Here is a 13,353-nt window from a genome sequence, read left to right as displayed (position 1 = left end):
AACATTTCACTGTGATTACCAGATAGAGTTAGGGACACGGGTTCTGTAATAAGAGTTATATTGGGAAGACGCTGACCATTTAAAGTGGTAACCTGCAAGGCGTGGGGCAATGCTTGTGTGTTAACTTTGAGTTCAAGAGCCAGGGAAGCATCCATGAAACTCTGCTCCAGTCAAATCAGCTACTGAAGGGAGTGGGAGGCAGAGTGGACAGTCACTTTAGCAGCTAGCATGAAACGTGGAGGAGAATGTGAAAAGGAGACCTCGCCCACCCGTACCCTCCTTTCTACCGGCGGACGTGGTCTTTTGGCCGTGCTGGACAGACTATGGCGATATGGCCCTTGCGGCCGCAGTAAAAGCACTCACCGGCCCTCCGTCGGCGGGCTCGTTCCTCCGGGGAGAATTGGGAGCGTCCGATCTGCATTGGTTGCTCATGCTCATCGCCGCGATCCACATCCCGATCTCTACCTCCGCTTCCGCTAGAAGCTGTCTCCGCTCGCCCCACGGGCCTCCGGGAACTGTAGTTGCCGGTGCAGCGATGCGCCCTCATATGTTCATCTACGTTCACACATAAGGTTATCACCTCCGACAGGGTTTTGGGCAATTCTCTCATTAGTATTTCACCCTTGAGTTCATCACAAACATTGTTTATGTCATGCGGCGGCTGTGTGAAGGCAAGAGAGGACCCAAATGCACGGCTCTAGACACACGGGGATGAACTCAAAGGCAGGTCTTTATTAACAGGAACATAAGAAGCAGAGGTGGGACCAAGTCATTGTTTTGCAAGTCTCAAGTAAGTCTCAAGTCTTTATCCTCAAGTCTCAAGTCAAGTCTCAAGTAATGTCAGGCAAGTCAGAGTCGAGTCTCAAGTCACTGGTGCAAAAGTCCGAGTAAAGTCACAAGTCTGAAATTTTGAATTTCAAGTCCTTTCAAGTCTTAAAAAAAAAAAAAAACGAAAAAAGAATGTTGCAGTTATATGCTAAATGTAAATATTAGACCATGTAATTTTTAAATCTGTGTTTTTCTCAACACATGACAAAATAGTGAACTTAGAAAATATACACAAATTGTGAAATTGCACCTCTTTAAAATGCAGCTCAATTAAACCTAGCTCCAAGAATAATTTTCACCGACAGTTCTGAGACAAGCTGCATGTTATTCTTGGATGCGGTTGTAGGACCGGCTTTAAAATCGCATGACAAAAATATCATACATATTAAAAAAAACTGCATCACCAACGTAGCCTGGACAACATTTGCTAGTTAGATGAAGTCAGCTATCTCATTGTAGCATATTTATATGCATATTTATAATTATACGGTTCTTGGAGTGAGTGCACACACTCATGAAGTTTAGTAACTTCAGGTCACTGCAACAAGCCCAGGTACAGTTTACCGACGGATGGGTACAGGACCTTGAAATGCACCGTGTAGAACGAAAGACCATCGTATGAACAAAGGTAAGTTTACCAGTCTCACAAATCGTCATCATAAATACACATTCGTTAACCGTTTATTAAAAGGACCTTTACGCTCAACGGTAATTAATTAGCAGTGGAAATAATTTCTGGTACGCGTTACAGAAATGTAGCAGTGACAATAATACTGTATGCTGTAATCGTACTGGGCAATTAGTGATACAAAAAACCTGTTTTATCCTGTGAATAAAAGTATATGTTTTTGTCAATGTACCATAATAACAGAAGCGAAACGCAATATTGTGTCAGGACAATTCACTATTTATGCACAATAAACACAGGAGCATAGCGCGACAATTTCTGTTCAGCGCCAGACTTGCTTGTAACCTATATCACCAATTATGTTATGAAAATGGCGCATTAACTACAACAGAAGACTTGCCTTTGTGGGAATGCTTGGAGCAGACTAACCTGTGAGCTGGAGTGTTCTGGGACGTTATATTTGGTCTTTGAATGGCTGCAATCCAGGCCATCCGTCGCCTCTTTGTTACTTCGGAAACATGGCTCGAACAATTTCTCTTCAACGACATAATCCGATAACAACCGATCTCTTTACCCGTCGGCTTTCCGTGGCTGTCATGCGACCGGCTATTGTAGTTAATAATTCAACAGCTTCTTGCCATTTGTGTGTTTCTTTTTTATCGCTGTGTGACTGATTTCAATTGAAAGCCTGCGTGCGCTAGTACCTCTTGCCGCGAGTTCCCAGAATCCTTTGCGGTTTTACCCCTGAATGACGTCACATTTTCAATCTCTATATAATATGCATGTTAAATTTTACATTTGGGGTGAAATATCAAGTCTTTTCAAGTAAACCGGTTCAAGTCCAATTCAAGTCCCAGGTCATTGGTGTAAAAGTCCAAGTCAAGTCACAAGTCTTAGAACATTTTTTCAAGTCAAGTCTAAAGTCATAAAATTAATGACTCGAGTCTGACTCGAGTCCAAGTCATGTGACTCGAGTCCACACCTCTGATAAGAAGTCATACAAAAACTATACTGGGAGCAACTAAAGCTGAGGCGCTGGGAAGACACGGGAAATGCACACAACCTAGAGGGACGACGCAACACAGAACAAAGGGACACTCTGACATAAATACACGAAGGTAACGAGGGAAGTGGGAACACACGGGGAACACAGCTGAAGACAATTACTCATGACCGAGCAGGGAGGACACGAAACTGAAAATACTGACACCAAGATGTGGACCTTAAACACAACACAGTACACAGAGATGAGCACAGAGAGAGAGAGGCAGAGAACAAGGATGAATACGAGGGGATGACGAGAACACAGAACACAAAGGACGGGAACACGGTACCAGAACAAACACCACAATAAAAGCATGGACACAGGGGGAATCCAAATACCAAACCAAACAATCCAATGGACATAAGGAACAAAATACAAAACTACAGGAAAACTAAGAACACTGGGTCAAAATGACCCAGGACCATGACAGTTTAATAAAGTACTTATCAACGTGGGCTGCCCCCATCCAGTCTCCTCAGCCAGTGTCCAAAACTCCTCAGAGAAGTCCGCCATACACCGTCTTCCTTGTTTTAAGTTCAGCAAACAGTGACCCGCTGCTTCTGCTCCGGTGCCCCTTTCAAACACACTTATAAACTTTGAGAGAAATTCAGCATAAGCAATCTCCTGGTCGGTTTGTAGCACTGCTTGAGCCCAGTTTAAGGCTTGACCGCGGAGTAACTGAACAAAAAAGGCAATTTTTGCTCCATCACTTTCATAATTCTGCCGCAGCTGCCTAAAAGGCAACGTGATCTGTGTTAGGAAACCAGCACACTTGTGGAACTCACCAGAAAATGGCTCCGATGGCAGTAGAGATCGTTCCGGAGGCTTTATTTTTTTTCAAAATGTTGTACTGCTTGTAATTCCGTCTCCACCGTTGCTCGACACTGCGTGTATAGACCAGGTAGTGCAACATTTGAAAAATAGTTGCAGGACGGCACTGTGTAGCATTTTCCTAAATCCCTCGTTTTGCACAGTGTTGATGGGAGCCATATCTTTAGCCAGGTGATAAGTGATAGCTTCCGTAATTTCTTTGTGCCTGCGGGAGTTCAACGGGTATGGGGAAGCGCTGTATAAGGTTCCCATTATTGATGTTTGGGTGGTTGACTGGGACGGATTTTCTCCTGTCACTTTCTTGGCCTTTACAGCTTTGTCATATTGCACTTTATGGTGACATTTAAGGTGGTTATACAAATTCGTAGTGTTAGCTTGTGGTGCTGCTACTATGGCAAAACACAGCTTGCAAATGATATAATTTTGACTCTCATTGTCTTCTATAAAACCAAAAAACTTCCACACAGGGGAATGAGAACCTTTTCTTGGAATTAATTTTACAGTTGGGTTTTCATTCTCACTGCCATCAGTGAGCTTTTCCTCTGCGCTCACTGTGTTTTCTCCCCTCAGGCAGTTTCTCTCACGTGCTCTCCGTTGTTTTTTCCTGCCAGCTGGCTTCTGAATCACGTGGTATAAGGCTCCGCCCTTGTCATTTGTTGAGCAGGAAGAGTGAGCGCTTGTTTTCTTGCAGATTATGTCCCGGATCAAAATGCCGTACAATCGTCACTTCTTTTTTTTTTTGTTATTGTTGTCATTTAGAAATGTGATCACACATAAGTATGAATTGAGATTGCGATTTTCTAATGATTAATTGTGCAGCCCTACAATACTGTTCAACTGATGCAACACTTTTATGCAGACAGGTTGTAAGTAATCCAGAAAAGTTGGAACACCTGTAGGAATTATTAGAGCCAGCATTCACAGCTTGATCAACCTCCATTGCTGCAGAACAGTTTTAAATTGTTAACCCAATTTGTGTTGTGTTGGGAAAAAAAAGCATTTTTGTATAATTTGAAATGTACATTATTTTTCAGTTTTGGGTGAGCTTACCTTTTCTTTCTTTTTTTTGACCTCTGGCAGTTCACCACTTACCTTTGTCAACCTATTCAAGGGACTTGGAAAAATTGGGATGTTCTAAAACTTTTGACTGGTAGACTCCTACTTCTTCACTGGGAACACGAGTTACAAATTCTTTTCATTGAGGTCTGGTTATAGATACAAAGCAAACGGAAAACTTTCACACATTTTGGTTTACAGGGTTACAAAACTCAGTTCACAACTACGCATTTGATTTACAAGTATAAAATATTTATGACCACAATTTGAGCCCATAGAAACCTGTCAATACTAACAGATGAACAAACATATAGGTTGGTGTTAGTATTTTTAGAAGATTGCTTGAAATGAAGAAAAATACACACAGAGCAGACATAAAAACATGCATAAATCAGTCTTATCCCATAAGTACAATCACAGAGTGGTATTTACTGTTCTAGTCTTTGTTTCTATGTGTTTATGTGTTCAGGCCAATGATGCCTCAGGGAACATGTGGAACTGGCTGTACTTCATCCCTCTCATCATCATCGGCTCTTTCTTCATGCTCAACCTGGTGCTAGGTGTGCTGTCAGGGTGAGTACAAACTATGAGGATGGTCTGAGATAAAAATTCCTAAAACTATTCCTTATATTTGAACCCAGCTTTATCTTACCAAGTCGCTGCACCTTGTTGGCTTGCCAAAGATAAGATAAAATGGGGAAACAGAAACCTGTACTGGTTCATTGCTGCAAGTAGTTAAATATTCTTTGAGTCATACCATGTTGAGAAAGGGCATGTTCTCACAAAGCATTTGTGTCTACCTGTGTGTTTAAACATACAAATTCTACATTTCAGTTGAGAATTTTTCAAGGCTGTAGACTATAACAAAGACATAACCACAGTGGCATTACCAATTCAATTCATTTTCAATTCAATTCAATAAAACTTTATTGATCCTGAAGGTTGACCCCAAAGGAAATTGGGTTAAGGCTGCCGACCTTTGCCAGAGCCATCTTACCCTTCCGACCATACATACATTACACAAACATCATATGTGGAAGACAGGTTGGGTATAACAATGGAAAATGCACAACATGAGGAAAGACGAAGAGAAAAAAAGGAGAATTTGTTATTCCTGTCAGCTTTTGCCTTGAGCATCCAGCTGGCGCCAGGGGGGGGCACATGAGATGAAGATGGTAGTTGATTTGGTTAGTGCGAACAAACTGCTTCCAATTTTACAGTAGTCTAATGTCCATCACTGGTCACCAGGTTTCTCAATTCCCGTTGTTCTTCTTCAAGATGTTATCCATATTGCAGAGCCATGAACTTCTCCAAGATCTTGTCCATATTGTGTTCCAAAAAAACACAGTCTGAGTACTCACAGCCCTGCCCATCATTTATCATGTCGGCCAGCCTAGTGGGATTTTGAACAGCTGAAGGATCTAATTTTGGTTGTGCTGTGGTGTCCAACTACTGTTTTTCCTAGTGTGACTCTAATATCAGTTTCTCTATTTGTGTTGTTTTCTTTTAGCTTGGTGGTTTTGTTTGGCAGCTTACAGCTTTGCTGATAATTCTTTTCGCAAATTTTTCTTACATCATTGTAATTTACAAATACAGCTAAGCCTTCTCAGCACTAAACAGCAGTCACAAACAGATACTAGGATTTACGCTTTTACGTTTTGGTTTTTTTTGTGTTTTTTTTATTAACGGGGGGAGTCATAAATCACTAGTTTTGTAAAGTATAATTAATCACAATTTTAAGTCAGCTATAGTTAAAATCTGTTCTGTTATTCAGATTTGTTTTATATATATAAAAAGTTGTGTTGAAGTCCTCAAACGGTCTTCAAAAGCATTGCATGTGATTTCAAAATGTGTGCAAATATGGTGTACAGAGCAAATAATATTGTTTTAATCAGGGAGCACACAGGCTGTCAGACTGTTACTCCTGATTACAACTTTTCTTCTCCCATATGTGATGCTGAGCACATTGCACTGTTACTCTTACACTTTATGTCATTTTTAACTTCATTTCTGAAGCTCTTTTCAGTAACACAGCTTTAAAACATAATTGAATATGAGCATTAACACTAAAGATGCCTAGCTGAACTAGAATAGAACTATGCTTTCAGATAATTTAAAAATTCATCAGTAAATTTGTTGATTGTATTAAAAAGCCAGTGCAGAAATCTTGTGTGTCACATTTGAATGCAGGTCTCACAGTACCCCTTGCACTGTCTTCACATATCTTGCAAATTAAGGATGGACTCACAGAGTGGCATTCATGTTAATTTTCCAGCTTCCAGCAGTTAAGGTGATTTTTTTTAAGACATAGCATTGTGGATTGACTCTGTCCTTACTCTTAATGTAAACTTTCCCCTCCTATTATCAAATCTACCTCACAGTTTCTTTTTGAAAACAAGTCAGACTGTCCCTCAAAGACCCTAGTAATTTGTTGTTGTTGCAAAGTAATTGGCAGAATATTTTCTTACTCAACATTAATTCGTGTATACAGGGAGTGCAGAATTATTAGGCAAGTTGTATTTTTGAGGAATAATTTTATTATTGAACAACAACCATGTTCTCAATGAACCCAAAAAACTCATTAATATCAAAGCTGAATGTTTTTGGAAGTAGTTTTTAAGTTTGTTTTTAGTTTTAACTATTTTGGGGGGATATCTGTGTGTGCAGGTGACTATTACTGTGCATAATTATTAAGCAACTTAACAAAAAACAAATAAATACCCATTTCAATTATTTATTTTTACCAGTGAAACCAATATAACATCTCCACATTCACAAATATACGTTTCTGACATTCAAAAACAAAACAAAAACAAATCAGCGACCAATATAGCCACTTTTCTTTGCAAGGACACTCAAAAGCCTGCCATCCATGGATTCTGTCAGTGTTTTGATCTGTTCACCATAAACATTGCGTGCAGCAGCAACCACAGCCTCCCAGACACTGTTCAGAGAGGTGTACTGTTTTCCCTCCTTGTAAATCTCACATTTGATGATGGACCACAGGTTCTCAATGGGGTTCAGATCAGGTCAACAAGGAGGCCATGTCATTAGTTTTTCTTCTTTTATACCCTTTCTTGCCAGCCACGCTGTGGAGTACTTGGACGCGTGTGATGGAGCATTGTCCTGCATGAAAATCATGTTTTTCTTGAAGGATGCAGACTTCTTCCTGTACCATTGCTTGAAGAAGGTGTCTTCCAGAAACTGGCAGTAGGACTGGGAGTTGAGCTTGACTCCATCCTCAAGCCGAAAAGGCCCCACAAGCTCATCTTTGATGATACCAGCCCAAACCAGTACTCCACCTCCACCTTGCTGGCGTCTGAGTCGGACTGGAGCTCTCTGCCCTTTACCAATCCAGCCACGGGCCCATCCATCTGGCCCATCAAGACTCACTCTCATTTCATCAGTCCATAAAACCTTAGAAAAACCAGTCTTGAGATATTTCTTGGCCCAGTCTTGACATTTCAGCTTGTGTGTCTTGTTCAGTGGTGGTCGTCTTTCAGCCTTTCTTACCTTGGCCATGTCTCTGAGTATTGCACACCTTGTGCTTTTGGGCACTCCAGTGATGTTGCAGCTCTGAAATATGGCCAAACTGGTGGCAAGTGGCATCTTGGCAGCTGCACGCTTGACTTTTCCCAGTTCATGGGCAGTTATTTTGCGCCTTGGTTTTTCCACACGCTTCTTGCGACCCTGTTGACTATTTTGAATGAAACGCTTGATTGTTCGATGATCACGCTTCAGAAGCTTTGCAATTTTGACTCTGCAAGATATCTCACTATTTTTGACTTTTCTGAGCCTGTCAAGTCCTTCTTTTGACCCATTTTGCCAAAGGAAAGGACGTTGCCTAATAATTATGCACACCTGATATAGGGTGTTGATGTCATTAGACCACACCCCTTCTCATTGCAGAGATGCACATCACCTAATATGCTTAATTGGTAGTAGGCTTTCGAGCCTATACAGCTTGGAGTAAGACAACATGCATGAAGAGGATGATGTGGACAAAATACTCATTTGCCTAATAATTCTGCACTCCCTGTATATTTGAATGCTATAATGTGTTGACTTCTTTTTTTTACCTAAGTTGGACAGCAAGTCAGCATGCCAGAGTCATTCACTTGTTTATTTCACAATGGAGATATTTTTTTAATGTCTTTTTTCTAGTTTTGTGTTTTTATTCTTGCTGTTTTGTAAGTTCTGAAAGTAGGCAGGTTTAGGTATATCCACAATGTGACTGAAGCAGCTTAAAGCCATTTACACCATTTTTGTTTTTTAACCTGATCAAAGAAACATGTTTCAGTGGCTCATTTCCTTTCATTTCCACTCCTACAGTGTGGTTTCTAGTCACAAACAAGCAAGTTTAATTATCTCTCAAGGTTGAAAACTTCAGGGGGACACAGACAAAAAAAACAAAACAAACAAATCCTAAATATAGCCTCTTGCCTGCATTTCTGGTCTAAACAGAAGAAAAGTTATTAAAAGAAAAAGACTTCCACCTGTATAAATACCAGGTCTGTTCTTTTAAAGGAAGATAATAATTAAAATAATTAACTAGCTCTTCTACTTTATTACACAACAACAACAAGCATGGTCCAGTTTGTTTGCTTGTTTGTTTGTTAATTTATTTCAAACAAGTAAATAATAATAATGGATTGGATTTATATAGCACTTTTCAAGGCACCCAAAGCGCTTTACAATGCCACTATTCATTCACTCTCACATTCACACACTGGTGGAGGCAGCTACGGTTGTAGCCACAGCTGCCCTGGGGCAGACTGACAGAAGCGAGGCTGCCATATCGCGCCATCGGCCCCTCTGGCCAACACCAGTAGGCAAGTAGGGTAAAGTGTCTTGCCCAAGGACACAACGACCAGGACAGAGAGCCCGGGGATCGAACCGGCGACTTTCGGGTTACAGATACGCTTCCCAACCCCCTGAGCCACGGTCGCCCAATATACAGGTACATTTAGTAAAGAAAATAAGAGAGAGAAAAATACTATACAAAAGTCAATACATTTCAGCCTGTCCAGTTGGAACCAGGATGTAAGCGGTGGCTCAGTCAGCCTTGGGCCCCGACACATTCAATCTCCAGCCAATGGCCAGCTACCTGGAGTTTACAAAGAAATAAAAACAAAGGAAAATGAACAGAACCCCGTCCAGGTACTGTGATCACTGGCAAAATTTGCTTGCCAATTCCTATCCTGTTTATTTACAGCAGCTGTAGTTGTATTAGTATAGTAGTATTAGTAGCATATTTGTACATTATATCACTAAAAACAATTTTGTGATGTAAGCTAAGTAATACAAGTGTTTCTTGACGTGGCATACACTTTAAAATGGTAAGAACTTTGATGGAGATTACAATCACTTTGTTAGGTGCACATTGTTTTAAGGTGAGAAGAGTGTTTTTAGACTTTTTTTCATTTAATTTCATTGTCTCTTGTTAATATCCTTTTATATTTTCCTAACATACTTATCCTGTACATCGGTACTGTATAAGCGGACATAAAGGCTTGACAAAAGCATTCAGGGACACATAGCTCCTCTCTATGATTATGTTGTCTGTTTCCTGCCATAGAAACTGTCACATAGCTTTATAGTTACTTGTAACATGGAAGGTGACGAATGCAGTCTGACATCGCCGTGCGGGGTTGTCATTGTTTAAAGGCAAGGCAAGGCAAGGCAAGTTTATTTGTATAGCACAATTCAACAACAAGGTGATTCAAAGTGCTTTACAGAGACATTAGAAACAAGAACAAATAAAAAGCATGATTTAAAATTGATTAAAACAAGCAAATAAACTAACTAACTAATTAACAAACAAACAAACAAACAAACAACAGTATATAAAATCAAAACAGATAAAATCAGAACAGTAGATAAAATCAGTAGTTAATGTAAGTTTTGAAATTTAAGCTTAAAGTGTGGATTTGGTGCTTTATTCAAATGCAGCTGAGAACAGGTGAGTCTTCAACCTGGATTTAAATAAACTGAGTGTTTCAGCTGATCTGAGGCTTTCTGGGAGTTTGTTCCAGATATAAGGAGCATAAAAGCTGAATGCAGCTTCTCCGTGTCTGGTTCTGACTCTGGGAACTGATAAAAGACCGGATCCAGATGACCTGAGGGATCTGGATGGTTCATACTGGGTCAGGAGGTCATTGATGTATTTTGGTCCTAAACCATTCAGAGCTTTATAGGCCAGCATCAGAACTTTAAAGTCTATCCTCTGACGGACAGGCAGCCAGTGTAAGGACCTCAGAGCTGGACTGATGTGGTCCACTTTTTTGGTCTTCGTGAGGACTCGAGCAGCAGAGTTCTGAATGAGCTGTAGTTGTCTGACTGATTTTTTAGGTAGACCTGTAAAGATGCTGTTACAGTAATCAAGCCTACTAAAGATGAATGCATGGACTAGTTTTTCCAGGTCCTGTTGAGACATCAGATCTTTTATCCTTGAAATATTCTTGAGGTGATAGTAAGCTGACTTTGTTATTGTCTTAATGTGTTTCTCTAAGTTTAGGTCTGCATCCATCACTACACCCAAATTTCTCGCCTGGTTTGTGGTTTTTAGATGTATAGATTGAAGTTCTCTGGTGACCTGTAATCGTTTTTCTTTGGCGCCAAAGACTATTACCTCAGTTTTGTTTTTGTTTAGCTGGAGAAAATTGTGGCACAACCAGTCATTGATTTCCTCAATGCATTTACCAAGAGCCTGTACAGGGCCTCGGTCTCCTGGTGACATTGTGATATATATTTGTGTGTCATCTGCATAGCTGTGATAGTTTATTTTGTTGTTGTTTATAATCTGTGCCAGTGGGAGCATGTAGATGTTAAACAGAAGGGGTCCCAAGATGGAACCTTGGGGAACTCCACATGTGATACTTGTCTGCTCAGATGTGAAGTTACCTATTGATACAAAGTATTTCCTGTTTTCTACGTATGTTTTGAACCAGTTTAGTACAGTTCCTGAAAGACCTGTCCAGTTCTCCAGTCATTTGAGTAATATGTTGTGGTCAACTGTATCAAATGCTGCACTGAGATCCAGTAAAACTAAGACTGACATTTTTCCACTGTCTGTATTCAGACATATGTCATTGAACACTTTGGTCAGAGCGGTTTCAGTGCTGTGGTTCTGTCTAAAACCTGACTGGAAGGCATCGTAGCAATTATTCTGTTTTAAGAAGTAACTGAGCTGTTGAGAAACTGCTTTTTCAATGATCTTACTTAAAAACGGGAGATTTGAGATCGGCCTGTAGTTGTTCATTTGTGTCTTGTCAAGATTGTCCTTTTTCAGTATAGGTTTGATTACAGCAGTTTTTAGTGATTCTGGAAACACACCTGATAATAAAGAAAAGTTGACGATCTGTAACAGGTCTGACTCTAAAGTCTTTGAGACCTTTTTGAAAAAACTTGTTGGCAGGACATCTAAACAGCAGGAGGAGGAGTTCAGTTGACCTAAGATGTCCTCCAGGTCTTTGCTGTTAATAGGGTGAAACTGTTTCATGGTGTTTAAACAGTTTTTTGGTGGACACAGTACATATCCTGGATCTGCTGTTGATGTACCAATTGCTTGTCTAATTTTTTGGATTTTTTCAGTGAAGAATTTGGCAAAGTCATTGCAGGCCATGGTCGAATGAAGTTCAGCTGCCACTGACACAAGAGGGTTTGTTAGCCTGTCAACTGTTTTTAGTGATGATGTCAGAGAAGTAGGACCTCCTTGCATTCCTCAGTTGTAAATTATAATTGTGAAGTTTCTCTTTATAAATGTCATAATGAACCTGGAGGTTTGTTTTTCTCCATCTGCGCTCAGCTTTCCTACACTCTCTTTTTTCATTTTTCACCAGTGTGGAGTTTCTCCATGGAGACTTTTTCCTTCCAGAGATAACCTTCACCTTAATGGGAGCAATAGTGTCCATTACATTTAACATGTTAGCATTGAAGCTATTGACGAGCTCATTGACTGACCCTCTGGACAGGTCAGGTGTTAATGGGAAGACCTGGTTAAAAATTGCACTACTGTGTTCAGTTATACACCGTTTTGTGATCACTGTTGTTGATATATTTGTGTGGGCTGAGATTTTACTTTCAAAGAAAACACAGTAATGATCAGACACGCCCACATCAGACACAGTAACCTTTGAAATGCTCAGGCCTTTGGAGATCAGTAGGTCAAGAGTGTGTCCTCTATTATGTGTGGCCTCTGTTACATGCTGAGTCAGCCCAAAGTTGCCCAGAGTGTTACTCAGGTCTTTAGTCCCTTTGTCCTGAGGGTTGTCCACATGAATGTTAAAATCCCCAGTAATAATTACACAGTCAAAATCAACACAGATCACAGACAGCAGTTCACTGAGGTCATTAAAAAAGTCTGTGCAGTATTTGGGAGGCCTGTAAACATTAAGAAACACAACTTTGGATGGGGCCTTCAGCTGTAAAGCCACATATTCAAAAGACTGAAAACTTCCAGGAGATAGCTGCTTACATTGAAATGATTCATTAAATAAGACAGCGACCCCTCCTCCTCTCCTGCTCGCCCTGACCTCACTGATAAAACTGTAGTTAGGAGGGGTCGTCTCGATGAGAACAGCTCCACTGTTACTTTGGTCCAACCAAGTTTCAGTTAAAAACATAAAATCAAGGCTGTGCTCAGTGATTAAATCATTAATTAAAAATGTTTTCCCAGCTAGAGATCTAATGTTTAATAAAGCCAACTTAAGTGTTTTAGAGGTATTACTTGTCCCCTCGTGTTTGGGAGCAGTCTGTGGCACACAAGGTATGTTTACTATATTTAAAGATCTTTTAGAGTGCAGCTCTCTGTGTTTTGACCAGGCCACATGTCTCCTGTCACCTAAAAGTACAGAGATTTTAAAACCTTCTAGTAAACAGGGTCCCAGCTTCTCCTGGGAAAAGTCATCACTGCCATAATCCTCACAGCCCGGACCCTTCACACATCACGCATCAGACTGCGGAG

The 13,353-nt window shown here is 40.4% G+C and overlaps 1 protein-coding gene across 1 annotated transcript in view; it reads left to right on the top strand.

Moving 5' to 3' along the window:
- LOC308404397 (voltage-dependent N-type calcium channel subunit alpha-1B-like) overlaps positions 1-13,353 on the top strand; it is a 341,704-nt gene that overhangs the window by 72,419 nt on the left and 255,932 nt on the right. Inside the window, exon 7 of the mRNA XM_080894424.1 lies at positions 4,858-4,961. Within this exon, the coding sequence (XP_080750550.1) occupies positions 4,858-4,961 (104 nt within the window). The remainder of the gene's footprint in view (positions 1-4,857; positions 4,962-13,353) is intronic.

This window comes from Rhamphochromis sp. 'chilingali' (genome assembly GCF_963969265.1).
Source record: "Rhamphochromis sp. 'chilingali' genome assembly, chromosome: 10".
In the NCBI taxonomy this organism is placed as follows: domain Eukaryota; kingdom Metazoa; phylum Chordata; class Actinopteri; order Cichliformes; family Cichlidae; genus Rhamphochromis; species Rhamphochromis sp. 'chilingali'.
Note: the sequence above shows the minus strand (reverse complement) of the source record. Positions and strands in the feature narration are given on the sequence as shown.